Raw genomic sequence first — 14,694 nt, 5'->3', positions numbered from 1 at the left:
GAAGCACAAGGCTCTGAATTGGAAGATCCTTCCCCCCGTCATGAAACGGAGGTACTTCGACGAAGGATGGATCGGGACGTGAAAATATGCGTCCTGGAGATCCAGAGACACCATCCAATCCCCTTGGCGAAGAGCCGCCAGGACTGAAGCAGAGGTTTCCATGGAGAACTTCTGTTTTTGAACAAACTTGTTCAGAGCTCTGACGTCCAGAACTGGTCTCCATCCCCCCGAGGCTTTCGCAACCAAGAAAAGACGATTGTAAAACCCGGGGAGCTTTGATCCAGCACCAGTTCTATAGCTCTCTTGTCCCACATCTGATCCACCATTTGTTGAAGAGTATCTTTTCAAACACAGGGTCCTTGTAATTGGCGGACAATTCCCTCGGAGTTGACGTCAGGGGAGGATTGTCCAGGAAAGGAATGAGATATCCCTTCTGAAGAACCGACATCGACCAAGGATCTGTGTCGATGCGAGTCCAGGCTTCCACAAATCCCCGGAGCCTGGCACCTACTGGTGTTTGGAGGAGCGCCCCTTCACTTTCCCCTTTTAAAGGGGCGGAACGAGGCTCGACCTCTCTTCTCGGTCGTTTTCCTTTTAGCGGTAACTCTAGTTGGAGGGCCGCCTCGAAAGGGCCGAACAGGAGTAGACGTCACTTTCTTTTCTCCATCATTACTGGTCTCTTCTTCCTGGACGATTGCAGGAGAAGATCTTGAGTCGCTTTCTCCGTCAGCGATCGTGAAATATCCTTCACCAACTGTGACGGGAACAGAAAATCAGACCTAGGGCGAATAACAAAGCTGCTCTTTGTGAGTGTGATACTGCTTTCGTCAAGAAAGCGCTAAACACAGATCTCTTCTTCAAGAGACCTGCTCCAAACAAGGAAGAAACTTCCCCTGAGCCGTCTTGCACCGCCTTGTCAATGCATGACAGAATTGCTAGGAGTACATCCGGTTCTAGCCCTTCAGGGGCATGAGCCTTCTTGGACATCACCCCAAGGGACCAATCTAGGAAGTTAAAGACTTCTAGAATGTGAAAAAGTCCCTTGAGGAGATGATCCAACTCTGAAAGGCCCCAAGTAATCTTAGCCGTGTGAAGGCTATGTCTCCTGGATGCGCTACCAGACTGGAAAAGTCAGCTTCAGCTGAAGCAGGGAGAGTGAGACCCATATTCCCAACCCCAGTCTGGTACCAAATCCCTCTCTTGCCGGTCAGTCTAGGGGGAGGCATGCAAAAAAACTGTCCTTACTAGCTCCTTCTTAGTAAGCATCCAGTTATCCAGCGATTGCAGAGCTCTCTTCATAGAAATCGTCGGTCTCATCTTCACGAAAGCCGACGATTTCGGAGTCTCGAGCATGAAAAAGAGCAGAGAACGAGGCGAAGGAGGAGCGGCAGGGATCAATGCGTCTCCGTATTCTGGAGAAGGAGAGCTGTCAAGACTTTGTAGTTCGACAGTCCTTCCTTACTGTGAGACTCGTCCTCTGATTCCTCTTCCATAATCGGATCAGTAGGAGAGACCACTTCTCGTTCCGGGTCTTCTTGTCCAACAATTCTCTCTACTGGGGGACAAACTCCTAATAGGAGAGGGGCTAGAGAGTGTAAAGAGCTCCTATGCTTGACTGGCTCTTCGTACTTGGCTGGCGCCTCGCGCCTGGCTGGCGCCTCGCGCCTGGCTGGCGCCTCGCGCCTGGCTGGCGCCTCGCGCTTGGCTGGCGTCTCGCGCCTGGCTGACTCGCGCTTGGCTGGCGCCTCGCTGAACCTCGCGCTTGGTTCTCGCGCCTGATGACCTCGCGCTTGGCTGGCGCCTCGCGCCTGACTGACACCTCGTGCCTTGTTGAAGACTCGCGTCTTCCTGAAGTCCCCTCCTGTGACAGATGTTCTTCTTGAGCCTCACGCTTGGATGAATGCTCCCGCCTGCTTGTTACTCCGCGCTCGGCTGAAGCTAGTGATCTGGCAGACGTATCCCATGGGAGAATCCTCTCGTCTGTAATGCGTTTTCTCGCTTGTCTGACTCTCTCTAGAGGACGCTTCTCGTCTGTATCGCTCGACTTAGAACGCTAGGACGCCTCGCTTGGCTGTTGCTACGCGCTTGTCTGGCGGATCCAGATCTTCCCACGAGTCTCTATCTGAGATCTCAAAGACTCACGTCTCACAGGAGCCTCACTCCTGGTGGGAGAAGGAAGACGAGTCTTCTTGACCGGCAGTCTGACGTCTTTCTTACGAGGAGGATCCTTCGAAAGGACTCCTACTAGGGCGGAAAGCTGTTCCTGTACCGCCAAAATGATCCTTTTGGACGCTTCTCCTGCGTCTTCTTGAACGGGAGAGGTAGACCTCGAAGGCGTGTTTGCCCCCATCATGGGACGGCGAAACCCTCTTCGCCTTCTTGATAGAAGGAGGTTCTTCTTCCGAAAAAGCGTTCTGGGCTTGAATCCAAACCAGGATCTCTCCAGTGCCTTTTCAGGGGACCTGGACAAGTCCGAATCCTTCCACCCTCGTTTAGGAGAGGGAGAAGCGGACGAAGAGAAGCACTCTCTGAGGACGCTTTTCGATAGCGGTCCTGAGCAGGCTGTCTATACACAGCACCTGCTGAAGGGACGCCTGACCGGGGGGAATTCTCCACAACCCTCCGTACGGCTTTCGACTTTCCTTCTCCTCTGGGCTGGGAGCTTGGAAGAGGTCTAGGCCTGGGAGCGTCGCAGAGACGGTTCACGACGCCCCTCCACAACACTGGGGACACTCACTTCACTAAAATCACTTTCACCATCCTTACCTTTTATGGTAGCCCTTTCGGATCTCATCCTGTGAATCGTAGCCTTCAGTTCAGCAATTTCCGAAGCTGAATCTGAATGTACGGCCTGTGAGGGTCCTGATACAGAATCATAATTAAGAGAAGAGTTAGAATTATCCAAAGGCTCAATAGGCCTTGTACAACTACCCGCCATCTTAGATGCAGCCCTTCTGACTCTATCCCTTTCTAACTTCTTCAAGTAAGAAGTTAGAGTCTTCCATTCCTCAACATTCATCCTTTCACACTCATGACAGGTGTTAGAAATGGAACAATCAAAACCCTACATTTGCGACATACAGTGTGAGGATCAACCGAAGCTTTCGGTATCCTCACCTTGCAGCCTACATTCACACACATTCTCACACAAACACTTGAATCAGACATTCTGAAGAAAAAATAAAAAAGCAAGTCCAAATCCAGTCCACAGTAGCGAATGCCAAAACAACGATCCAGGTACGTCACCAAAAGTCCACAAAAAGATGATCAATTGCTTAGAAAAGCGAATTCCAGTCAAGAGGAGGCAGCAACGATGTTGATACCACCGGCGACAGAAAATATATGAGTAGAAAACGGGAATGGTTCCTAGTCCTGCCACCCAGGGCAGGCCGGTAGATCACCTGACCTACCTGTAGCGAGTGGCGCGAAATTTGAATTTCTGTCGGGGACGACGGAGTCTTAGCTATGTATATATATGACAGGTAAGTTGATTGTATGAAAACTCATGATTGTAGCTTTTATCAGTTTTGAAATATTTTCATATAAATAACGATAAGTGCAAATATTTCAACCTTTGGTCAACTTTGACTCTACAGAAATGGTCGAGAAACGCAATTGTAAGCTAAAATTCTTATATTATAGTAATATTCAATCATTTGCCTTCATTTTGCAACAAATTGGACGTCTCTAGCACAATATTTCGATTAGGTGAATTTATGAAAAACTTTTTCCTCACGTTCGTGCGATAACTCTTCCGATAAATTTTTTTCGTGCGATTGTCCTAATGTTTGCACCCTTTTAAATTTGCCGTTACATAAAGTTTTATAAATGGAAATGTGCGCAATTTAATCAAAAAAAAAACAAAAAACAACCCATGGTTGTAGCTTTTATCAGTTTCGAAATATTTTCATATAAATAACGTTAAGTGCAAAAATTTCAACTTTCGGTCAACTTTGACTCTACCGAAATGGTCGAAAAACGCAATTGTAAGCTAAAACTCTTATATTCTAGTAATATTCAATCATTTACCTTCATTTTGCAACGACTTGGAAGTCTCTAGCACAATATTTCGATTTATGGTGAATGTATGAAAAAAAAAAAAAAAACTTTTTCCTTACGTTCGCCAGCTGGTAACTCTTCCGAAAAAATCAGAATTTTTTTGTGCGATTGTCGAAATGTTTGCACCATTTAAAATTAGCTGTTACATAAAGTTTTATATATGAAAATGTGCGCAATTTCATGTAGAATACAACTAAAAATGAAAAGATCGAAGGTTGTAGCTTTTCTCTTTTTCGAAATATTTGCATATAAATCACGATAAATAGAAAAAAAACCATGTTCGGTCAAATTTGATTCTACCGAAATAGTTGAAAAACGCAATTGTAAGCTATAACTCTTACGGCCTAGTAATATTCCGTCATTTTTCTTCATTTTGAAACAAATTTGAAGTCTCTAAAACAATATTGTGATTTATGGTGAATTTTTGAAAAATATATTTACCTTCACTCCGCGCGCCGATTCGCGGCCGCAAGTCTCCGAAATACGTATATCGCATTATCCTAATATTTGCTCCTTTTCGTATTAGCCTTTTTTATAGAGTTTTCATATATCAAAAGTGTGCAAATTCACAAAGAATACAATAAAAAATAATTGAAGGTTGTAGCTTTTCCATCTCCGAAATATGTGCATATAAAAAAATATATATATAAAAATTTCGACATTCGGTCAAATTTAACTCGTCCGAAATGGTCGAAATATGCAATTCTAATCTAAAACTCTTACAGTATCGTAATATTCAATCATTTGTCTTAATTTTGAAACAAATTGGAAGTCTCTAGAACAATATTTAGAATTACGGTGAATTTTTGAAAATAACATTTTTCACGTCCGTGCATTACGAATTCGTACATCATTTTGTGATAATATTTTTCCGGTGTTGCTTTTATTGTTTTAATATGTATTATATATCAAAAGGATTGCAATTTAGTGTACAATACAACGAAAAAAACAAAAAAAAAAAAATGAACTTTGTTAGCTTTGACCGTTTTTTGCACAGCGTGATTTGAATACAATTATCTATGAATTTTGTTTTTTTCGCTACCATATATCGCATTATTTACATATGATAATGATATTATTTTTCATTTCTGATGATTGCATACTAAACTTCAGGCAATGAAAAAAAATGAGCCAAAAATGAACTCTTAATCTTCAAAACTAAGCGCACTGTGATTTTTTGAAAAAAATATTTTTTCCGCTTCCGCGCTCACTCCAAACCGGCGCCAGCATACAGGAGAGGTTTTGATTTTTAGAGCTTCGGCGTAAGAGGGTTAACTAAAATCTTACTAATTGACTATAGTATTTTCTTTAATGAATTGATTTATTTTGTTTACATAATATTAATATTAGAAAATAGTAAATCAGTTATCATATCATATATAAAAAAAAACATACATCTCTGTAAGAGAGAGAGAGAGAGAGAGAGAGAGAGAGAGAGAGAGAGAGAGAGAGAGAGAGAGAGAGAGAGAGAGAGAGAGAGAGAGAGAATTATTATTTTTATTATGTGGTATCTTTTAATCTTATCAATTAAACTTACTAATACAGTATTAATTAATATTAATATTTTAAAATTTTTGTATCGTAAAAATGTATTAAGTCATAAAAATAACATCAAAATACACTAATTAGTGATTATTTTCATCAGAAAACCCAGCGAATAGGCAAATTTCCTGCGAATAATGGGTAGATATAGTCCAGAGAGAAATCCACGAATCAGTGAGTCTGCGAATTCGGCGATTGCAAATACGGGGGCCACTGTATATATTATAAGGATATGGTTCAAATATTTTCATATGCTGTATATACTCATTAAGTTGAGTGAGCTGAACAGATCACCACTACATAATTATGTGTGGTAATCATTGGCAAAGAACAACCACTTCTACCCAGTTAACTGTTCTCCTTCAAGGCCGAAGCTCCAAGAAGAACAATGAAGAGGGATTCTGTGTCTGCGTCCTACGTGTTCAGACCCTACGGTCCAAGACACGAGGATGGTACTTGACCATTCACCAAGGTGTTGCATACAGTACCAAGCTCTGCATAACTCCAAACCAGACTGAAGAGCGAACCAAGCACCCGTGATAGCGAGCGCTCGGCAAGCGCTAGAATTTATAAGAATTTCCATGTTTGGCGACAAAACCTGACCCTTGCGGGCGGGCCTTGTATCGCCTGGTTCTTGGCAACATGATGAAGCCGAGCACTCAACGAACACCAGCAAAACCAAGGGATCCAAGCACTCAGCGAGACTCCTGATTATTGTAATAATTATCGGGAGTGCCCATTGCCCGAGTGTTTGGAAACCACAAAAAACCAACTCAATCTGAGAACGCCAGAAATTCCAAGGAATTTAATCGCTTAACGAGACTACCAATTTTTCTACTGACAATTATTGTGGATGTCTGTCTCACCCGAGTGTTTGGAATACAGAAAACCATAACAATACGAGAATGCCAGAAATTCCAATGAATTCGAGCATTCAGTGAGATTCCCAGGTATTGTAATATCAATTATCTGGAATTCTCGTCTCGGGCGAGTGTTTGCAAATCATGGAAGACCAAAACACTCTGAGTGCTAGAAATTCCAAAGAATTAAAGTGCTCAGCGAGACCCCCGAATTTCATCAAACAATCATTGAGAAGGGACCCCTCCTCGACTCCTGTAGAAATAAAAAAGGAACAGGCATATAAACCAGTCCTATATGTGAGCATTTAAGACTGGAATGTGAGTATCATTCAACAGAACATGCACTCGAGGCTCCCAGAACGCAGGAACCCATAGGGTACTGCGAATTGAAATCCGCCCAAAGGACAGAAAGGGCCAGGGAGAACATAGTCTCTAGGTGTTCAAATCTAAACATCAGATGTTGAGACAGTGAGAGGTCACTGACAGAAGAACCTTCCTCAACAACGTGGACATACATCCAGAGGGACCCTAAGATCCTCCCACGAACATAGTCCCACGACGCTGAAGCCTGTGGAGAGCACTCTGCAGGATCCCCTCCTATTCACCTCGCCCCTCCCGGTGTAGATGAAATAATGAGGAAGATTGGACGATCTCGCTCCCCTTGCTAGCAGAACTAACAGGAGAAGCGAGTCGTGGGCAGTCATCAACCTGCGGTGATGGCAGCAACGCGAGTCTAGGAGAGTGTTCTCACCCTGGAGAAAAGCTTTCCCGAGGAGGGTTATGAAACTCTACACGGCAGGAGAAAACGTTTGCCGACCACCAATACTGGTCAGTCACGTGGACGTGATTGTGGTTCTGGGGGGAGTCAAGCGTGCACCTCACTGGCAAGGGCTGGTTCCGTCTTCCAACATGTCGCAGTACTTGTCAAGGTCGAAACCTCTCTAAAGGACTGAATGGGGAACCACCTATCGGTCTCACCGCGTGCAAGGTCCGGCGGGACTGTTTCGTCAACCCTGGGCACCAAGCGATCACTGCGAGAGTTTATCACCGGCAAGGCATGAGTCACCTAAGCACCCAACTCCTTTCTTCCACTGTGCCTGAGTCGTCATGGTGAGAGGACTCAGTGTCATCGACTCTAGATGCATGTGAATCCGTAGATTTACGTTCACTCGGGGGAATCTCGCAAACAAGCGGCCAACATGGAACTAGTCTTAGGGCAGAACATACAGGACTAGCTGCCAACCTTTAACTCTAAGTAGAAAGGGGGCTAGCAAGGCTATCAAAAAGTGGGTTTGTATATTAATTATTAAAACCAATTAATTACAGGCAGTCCCCAGTTATCGGCTGGGTGGTTCCATTCCCGGGGGCGATAAGCAAAAACCTCCATTAACCAAAACTCGGCGATTTATGGCACCAATAACCAGTTATCAGCACCAAAAGAACCCTTATAGTGCACCATAAACACCCTTATGGCACCGATAACCGGAGCTCGGCCTGTTACAGCACCATAAATCGCTGATTTTATGGCGCTAGACAAGCACCATAAAACCGGATCGCCGATAACCGAGTCAGCCAATAACCAGGGACTGCCTGTATTAATATCAGACACAATTACATATACAGGCAGTCCCCGGGTTACGACGGGGGTTCCGTTCTTGAGACGCGTTGTAACCCGAAAATTGTCGTAAGCTGGAACATCATCAAAAATATTAAGAAAACCTTACTTTTAATGCTTTGGGTGCATTCAAAACTATGTAAACTGCATTCTTATTGCATTTTTCATCAAAAAGACCTTCAAATATTGATTATTTTGCATTTTTGGTGTCATATTTCTTGTGCCAGATCAGCATTGTAGGCGTCGCAACCCAGGAACATGCGTCGTAACCCTGGAAATAATTTCTGATGAATATAATTGAAAAGCGCCTTAACCTCGGAACGTTGTAAGCCGAACCTGTCGTAACCCGGGGACTGCCTTATATTCATTCAAAGTAATAAAAGAAAGATCCCTCCGGGAAAATCGTGACTAATGGCTAGTCATCAAGAGCTCACAAACATACATTTTCGTTGGATGACGGCCGAAAGCAAAGTGGAGAGTTTAAATCCAGGCAGGTGGGCCTACCCACCTACCAGACAGTAGTTACTGCCTAACCACTTTGTTCAAGTATTTAAAGGCTGTATTCCAGCCTACACTGAATGTAATTCCTAATGCATATCGTTGTGAAGGGGAAAAAAAAAAAAAAAAAAAAAAAAAAAAAAAAAAAAAAAAAAAAAGAGCTTTGAAGTGCTTCATTGCATAAGCCTTTCTATAAAAACAAAAGTAAACTCAAGAAAATCACAGAAAGTAGGCTATGATTTTCAAACATTGTCTCCAGAAGCCTAAGTTCCTCAGTGTAAAAGGGATAAAAACAGTAGCAGTATGTAAAAGTATGTTAGTTAAGTTAAGTATAACTTAGTTTTACCAGACCACTGAGCTGATTAACAGCTCTCCTAGGGCTGGCCCGAAGGATTAGATATTTTTACGTGGCTAGGAACCAATTGGTCACCTAGCAACGGAGGGCCTAACAGTTTATTGTGGTCCGAACCACACTATATTGAGAAATGAATTTCTATCACCAGAAATAAATTCCTCTGATTCCGCGTTGGCCAAGCTGGGATTCGAACTTCGGACCACCGGATTGGCAGCCGAGCGTGAAAACCACTTGTCCAGCGAGGAACTTAAAAGCATGTTAGAGATTGTCCTTGCCTTTTAGTTTTACAAAGTACCACTCAATTCATTAAACCAGGCTTTACTAAAACCAACTAGTAATTACATACTACAAGTTATTTCCCACAGACATACATACATACCTTAATATAAGGCTTAATGTTGAAATGGTCACAATAACTTTCCAAGTACTTGAGAACTTCTGTGTGATGAATAAAAGATTCTTCGCCATCAGGAAAGGGAAAGTCTGGAAATGCCATTGTTTCCTTTGGCAGGTTTGTCCTGAAATTATTTTGATGTGGGTACTTGAGTAATATCTTTCGGTTACCTTAAAAATCCCTGGCACAAAATGGACCAGACTTGTAATAAAGAAAAATTAAGCCCAGTTAACAATTTTATTAAATGTATTACAATCTAATCGCAATTTACAAATGACTAAACACTGTTTGTGTAATTAAAATTTCATTTAAAACCTTTCAAATAAGAGCACTCTACAAACTCTGAAAAACTTACTTCAAGTTTTTGTACATGCTGGAGTGAATGGGCAGCCCATACTTGTCTTTGCCCAACTCTGGAGTATACACCCAAGTTCCACCAACTTTGGTAGACTGCTCCCAAACAATGGGTGTCATTCCAGCTGCTGCCAAGGCATGGCGTGCACCACACAGACCAGCTGCCCCTGCTCCAATGATGCCAATGGTTTTCATCATTCCAAACTATCTAGGGAAGGAAATGACAATCAGTCAGTCAGGACTTTGACTTCCCAAAACCTATCAAGTTTAATGGAAAATTTACACAGCCTAGCTTGTCTATTCTACACATCTCAAACCACTTAGCATTGTACCAAAACTGGAAGAATAATTTACAAGCTACTACATTTCGAATTTGTTTTACTTCCTGGTAATCTAATCCTGTGGTCAGCAGTCCTTCAGACACACACACATAGAGGAAATGAAAGCAAACTTCCATTTGGTCAGGTAAGCACATTTAGCTAGCTCTCTCCTTATAACTATAGCACGTCATCTTCTCTGGAAGGATTTGCAAATTACAGGCAGAGTCCCTGCCTACCGGCGGCATCAGTTCATGGCATTTTGGTTTTAGAAGGCTTGTTAACGATGTCGTTCACTAGATTTTCAGTGGTGGTAAGTGATTTATTCGTGCCGGTAAGAGGTTTGTTAACCCTTAAACGCCGAAGGGGTATATTAAAAATCGTCTTCCGTGTGCCGGGGGGGGGGTCTTAGAGTGAGAGCGGAAGCGGAAAAAATATTTTTTTCAAAAAATCACAGCGCACTTAGTTTTCAAGATTAAGAGTTCACATTTTTGGTTCCTTTTTTTGTCATTGCCTGAAGTTTAGTATGCAACCATCAGAAATGAAAAAAATTATCATTATCATATATAAATAATGCGATATATGATAGCGCAAAAACAAAATTTCATATACAATTGTATTCAAATCGCGCTATGCGCAAAACAGTTAAAATAACAAGTTAATTTTTTTTTTGTATTGTACACTAAATTGCAATCATTTTGGTATATAACACATTGTAAAATGATAAAAGCAACACAGAGAAAATATTATCACAAAATGATGCATCAATTTGTAACGCGCGGACGTAAACAAATATTTTTTCAAAAATTCACCATAAATCTAAATATTGTGCTAGACTTCGAATTTGTTTCAAAATGAAGAAAAATGATTGAATATTACTATACTGTAAAAGTATTAGCTTACAATTGCAGTTTTCGACCATATCTGACGAGTTAAAAGTTGACCGAATGGAATTTTTTTTTAAATTTTTTTTTATATGCAATTATTTTGGAAATTAGAAAAGCTACAACCTTCAAATATTTTCCATTTTATTCTACATGAAATTGCGCACATTTTCATATATAAAACTCTATGAAATGCCTAATATGAAATGGAGCAAATATTCTGAGAATGCGACGTACGCATTTCGGAGATTTGCGGCGGAGAATCCGCGAGCGGAGGGAAGGAAAGTTTTTTTTTTTTTAATTCACCATAAATCTAAAAATATTGTGCTAGAGACTTCAAACAAATTTGTTTCAAGATGAAGATAAATGACTTAATATTACTAGACAGTAAGAGTTTTAGCTTACAATTGCGTTTTTCGACCATTTCGGTAGTCAAAGTTGACCGAATGTGGTTTTTTTCTATTTATCGTGATTTATATAGAAATATTTCGAAAATGAGAAAAGCTACAACCTTCAATTATTTTTTTGTTGTATTCTACATGAAATTGCGGACATTTTCATATATAAAACTTTATGTAACGGCTATTTTAAAATGGTGCAAACATTACCACAATCGCACATATGATTTTTTCGGAAGAGTTACCGCGCGGACATAAAGAAAATGTTATTTTTTTCATAAATTCACCATAAATCAAAATATTGTGCTAGAGACTTCCAATTTGTTGCAAAATGAAGTTAAATGATTGAATATTACTAGAATATAAGAGTTTTAGCTTACAATTGCGGTTTTCGACCATTTCGGTAGAGTCAAAGTTGACCGAAGGTTGAAAATTTGTCACTTATCATTTTTTATATGAAAATATTTCAAAACTGATAAAAGTTACAACCATGGGTTTTTTGAGTTGTATTGTGCATGAAATTGCGCACATTTCCATATATAAAACTTTATGTAACGGCTAATTTTAAAATGGTGCAAACATTACCACAATCGCACGTATGATTTTTTTTCGGAAGAGTTACAGCGAGGACGTAAGGAAAAAGTTTTTTCATAAATTCACCATAAATCGAAATATTGTGCTAGAGACTTCCAATTTGCTGCAAAATGAACATAATTGATTGAATATTACTAAAATATAAGAGTTTTAGCTTACAATTGCGTTTTTTGACCATTTCAGTAGAGTCAAAGTTGACCGAAGGTTGAAATTTTGGCACTTATCGTTATTTATATGAAAATATCTCAAAACTGATAAAAGCTACAATCATGAGTATTTTTTTGTTGTATTCTACATAAAAATGCGCACATTTTCATATATAATACTCCATGTAACGGCTAATTTAAAATGGTACAAAAATTATGTCAAAGTGACGAAATAATTTCCAAGATGTGTCACCAATACTTTTTAGTGCGGCAAGAAAGAAATTCGCGCTTGCGTGCCTGCGTAACGATTGTAAACAAAACAACACCTTGATCCGTGGACTCCCAAGCATCCCCCAAGGCGCGTAATTCAAGAGTTTTCGGCTGGTAGGCCTTTAAGTATTTTTTCGCGAATTTTTAAAAAAACTTTTGTATGTCGACGTAAAATATGTCCAGTCGGCACCCGAGAGACATAAAATGTCAACGTAAAATACGTCACTCGGCGTTTAAGGGTTAACGATGTCGCTGACTTAGATTTTCAGTGGTGGTAAGTGATTTATTCGTGTCAGTAGAGGGTTTATTACCATCAGTAAGCGTTTTCTGGGCTCAGATCGTGTCGGCTAATGAAATATCCTTAAGTTCATTATTCTAGGTAAAATTATCTAAAATTACCAGAGAAAAAAATTAAAATCAAGAAAAAATGTCAGTTAAACTGACTCGCTCACTCTATAAAAGAAGTGTCGGTATGGAAATAGGGGCGAGTGGGATCACTACCACGAGTCATTTACCATTTAGACCTTCCATCATAAAATCCCCGACCTGAGAGAGCTGATACTAAAGGGTGGATGCATCCGACTACTACTCTACTGACACCAATTATTAAGCTCGACAACGCTAGTTGTCATCTTTTTTCGCTCGTGTTGGTTTCGCTTGGATTTATCCTTTTCAACGAGTGGAACGTGCTGCTATCGCTTCGGCTAAGTTAAGTGCCTCATAAGTAATAATTTTTGTATTCCAGTCTTCCAGGGACCAGTATTTTCCGCTTTTTTAGGTCATATACGGTCTCCCTGTGACTCGTGGCGGCCATGAGCCGCCTCGTGTTGTTAAGATTTCCCGGTCTTCCATACTGGGACATCTTATGCTTATGGGCTCTATTTTACGTTCATCGTCTTATTACATCACCCTATTTAGAGTTAGGACACAGCCCATCCCTTTTACCTTTTATCTCTAGTTTGTATTTAGGGCTATACTGTGTTTTTCTGGCCCAGCATCCCAGCTCTTGCTCTTCATCGGCTACTGCTGGCTCCGAGTAGTCGACTGTTCTTCGGATCAGTTCGCCTCCTCCTGGGGCTTTCTTTCTCTTTTTTTTACTCAAGTGTCTCTTCTATCTTTTTACGATGTATTGATTTTATTTATCAGTGTTATTTAGGGTGATTAGGCTAGCCTAGGTGCCTTGTGCCATGTGTGTTGGTACAGTTTGGTTCACGTGGGCCCCTCTGTGGTTGTGTTTTGCTATCGCGTCCTAGGCCACCTACGATCACGTGTCCCCATTAGGCGCCTTACCCTACCCTTCCCTCCCTTCCATGTGGTAGGGAGGGGTCTGGTGGATCTCCTTGGTTTTCATGACAACCAACGTAGCCTACCTCCCTCTCCACCCACGAGGGGGCCAGAGGAGTTCCATCACCGAGCTGGGGGATAGTGGTGGGGACCAACTTATCTAGGGTAACCGGGTTTACCCAGACGGGTAGTAGTAGGGGACGGGGGGGTAGGCACCCTCCTCTCTCTCTCGCCCTACCGTGGGTTCACGCCGGGATTCCTCCTTTCCCCCATTCCAACCCTTCCCTCCCTACCTTAACGGGACGGAACCCCCGCTGAAGCCGGGAGCCCCTTCAGTTAAAGGTCCATCTGGCTCCGCCAGCGGGCGGGGTGGGAAATTACTAGTGGTCTATATTGCTTGCCTACTATATCCTGATTTTCGCTACTGGAGGAGAGCTCGCTCCTTACCCGGGCACTCCTCTAGTAGTCGGAGAGAGTCATATCTCATTCTATAAGGATATACCCTTACTGATACGATGATTTATTGGTTTTATTATAATTTTACGTACTATCTCCGTCGTGGTTTCATGGCTCCTCACCACTCCTGGTTGAAACTTTTTTCCTGTCTCTGGCGTAAGCTGCAGACCCCAACCAACCGCCTATCTAACCACACGTATTGCGGCGGAGCACTAGTTTTAATCTAACTTACATGCTCCGGCATGCAGCGGAGTCTATGTTAGGCTGTAAGTGTGCACTCTGATACTCATGTATCTCTCCACTTACAGGCTACAGACTGCCAAGATCCAGGCTGTAACGCTGTTCTGTATGACCTCTGCGCCCACGAAGAATGTAGGACCCACGCCCCGTGTGCCACTACCCACAACGGGATGATTGTTTGGCACCCTGAGGCATGCACCATCTGCTATGACCTCGTGAGTCAGCTTTTGGGTGGGGTAAGTAAACTCCTGGACATATTTCCTGTTATCAATGATTTACCCTTAGTTTTAAGCTCCTTTAAACCATATCTCCGCCGCTAGAAGCTTCATATCGCCTTCTCTTTCAGGCTGCCGCCGTGAAAGAAGTCGCCCTAGCAACCCTGAAAGCTTGGGTAGGCGGCTTCGGCAAGAACGCCGCCAAGGGCCAAC

General features: G+C 42.0%; 1 protein-coding gene across 12 annotated transcripts in view; it reads right to left on the bottom strand.

The window, feature by feature from the left end:
* LOC135216603 (uncharacterized) overlaps positions 1 to 14,694 on the bottom strand; it is a 465,366-nt gene that overhangs the window by 415,591 nt on the left and 35,081 nt on the right. For 11 of the 12 annotated variants that reach the window (XR_010314885.1, XM_064252027.1, XM_064251985.1 and 8 more), the window contains exons 2-3: positions 9,679 to 9,885; positions 9,309 to 9,447 (exon numbers count right to left, since the gene is read on the bottom strand). Coding sequence is in view for 11 of the 12 variants with exons in the window: in XM_064252027.1 (XP_064108097.1) it covers positions 9,309 to 9,447; positions 9,679 to 9,875 (336 nt within the window). In the remaining variant the exon portion in view is untranslated. The remainder of the gene's footprint in view (positions 1 to 9,308; positions 9,448 to 9,678; positions 9,886 to 14,694) is intronic. The other variant, XM_064251994.1, reaches the window with a different exon arrangement.

This window comes from Macrobrachium nipponense, chromosome 19 (assembly GCF_015104395.2).
Source record: "Macrobrachium nipponense isolate FS-2020 chromosome 19, ASM1510439v2, whole genome shotgun sequence".
In the NCBI taxonomy this organism is placed as follows: Eukaryota; Metazoa; Arthropoda; class Malacostraca; order Decapoda; family Palaemonidae; genus Macrobrachium; species Macrobrachium nipponense.
Note: the sequence above shows the minus strand (reverse complement) of the source record. Positions and strands in the feature narration are given on the sequence as shown.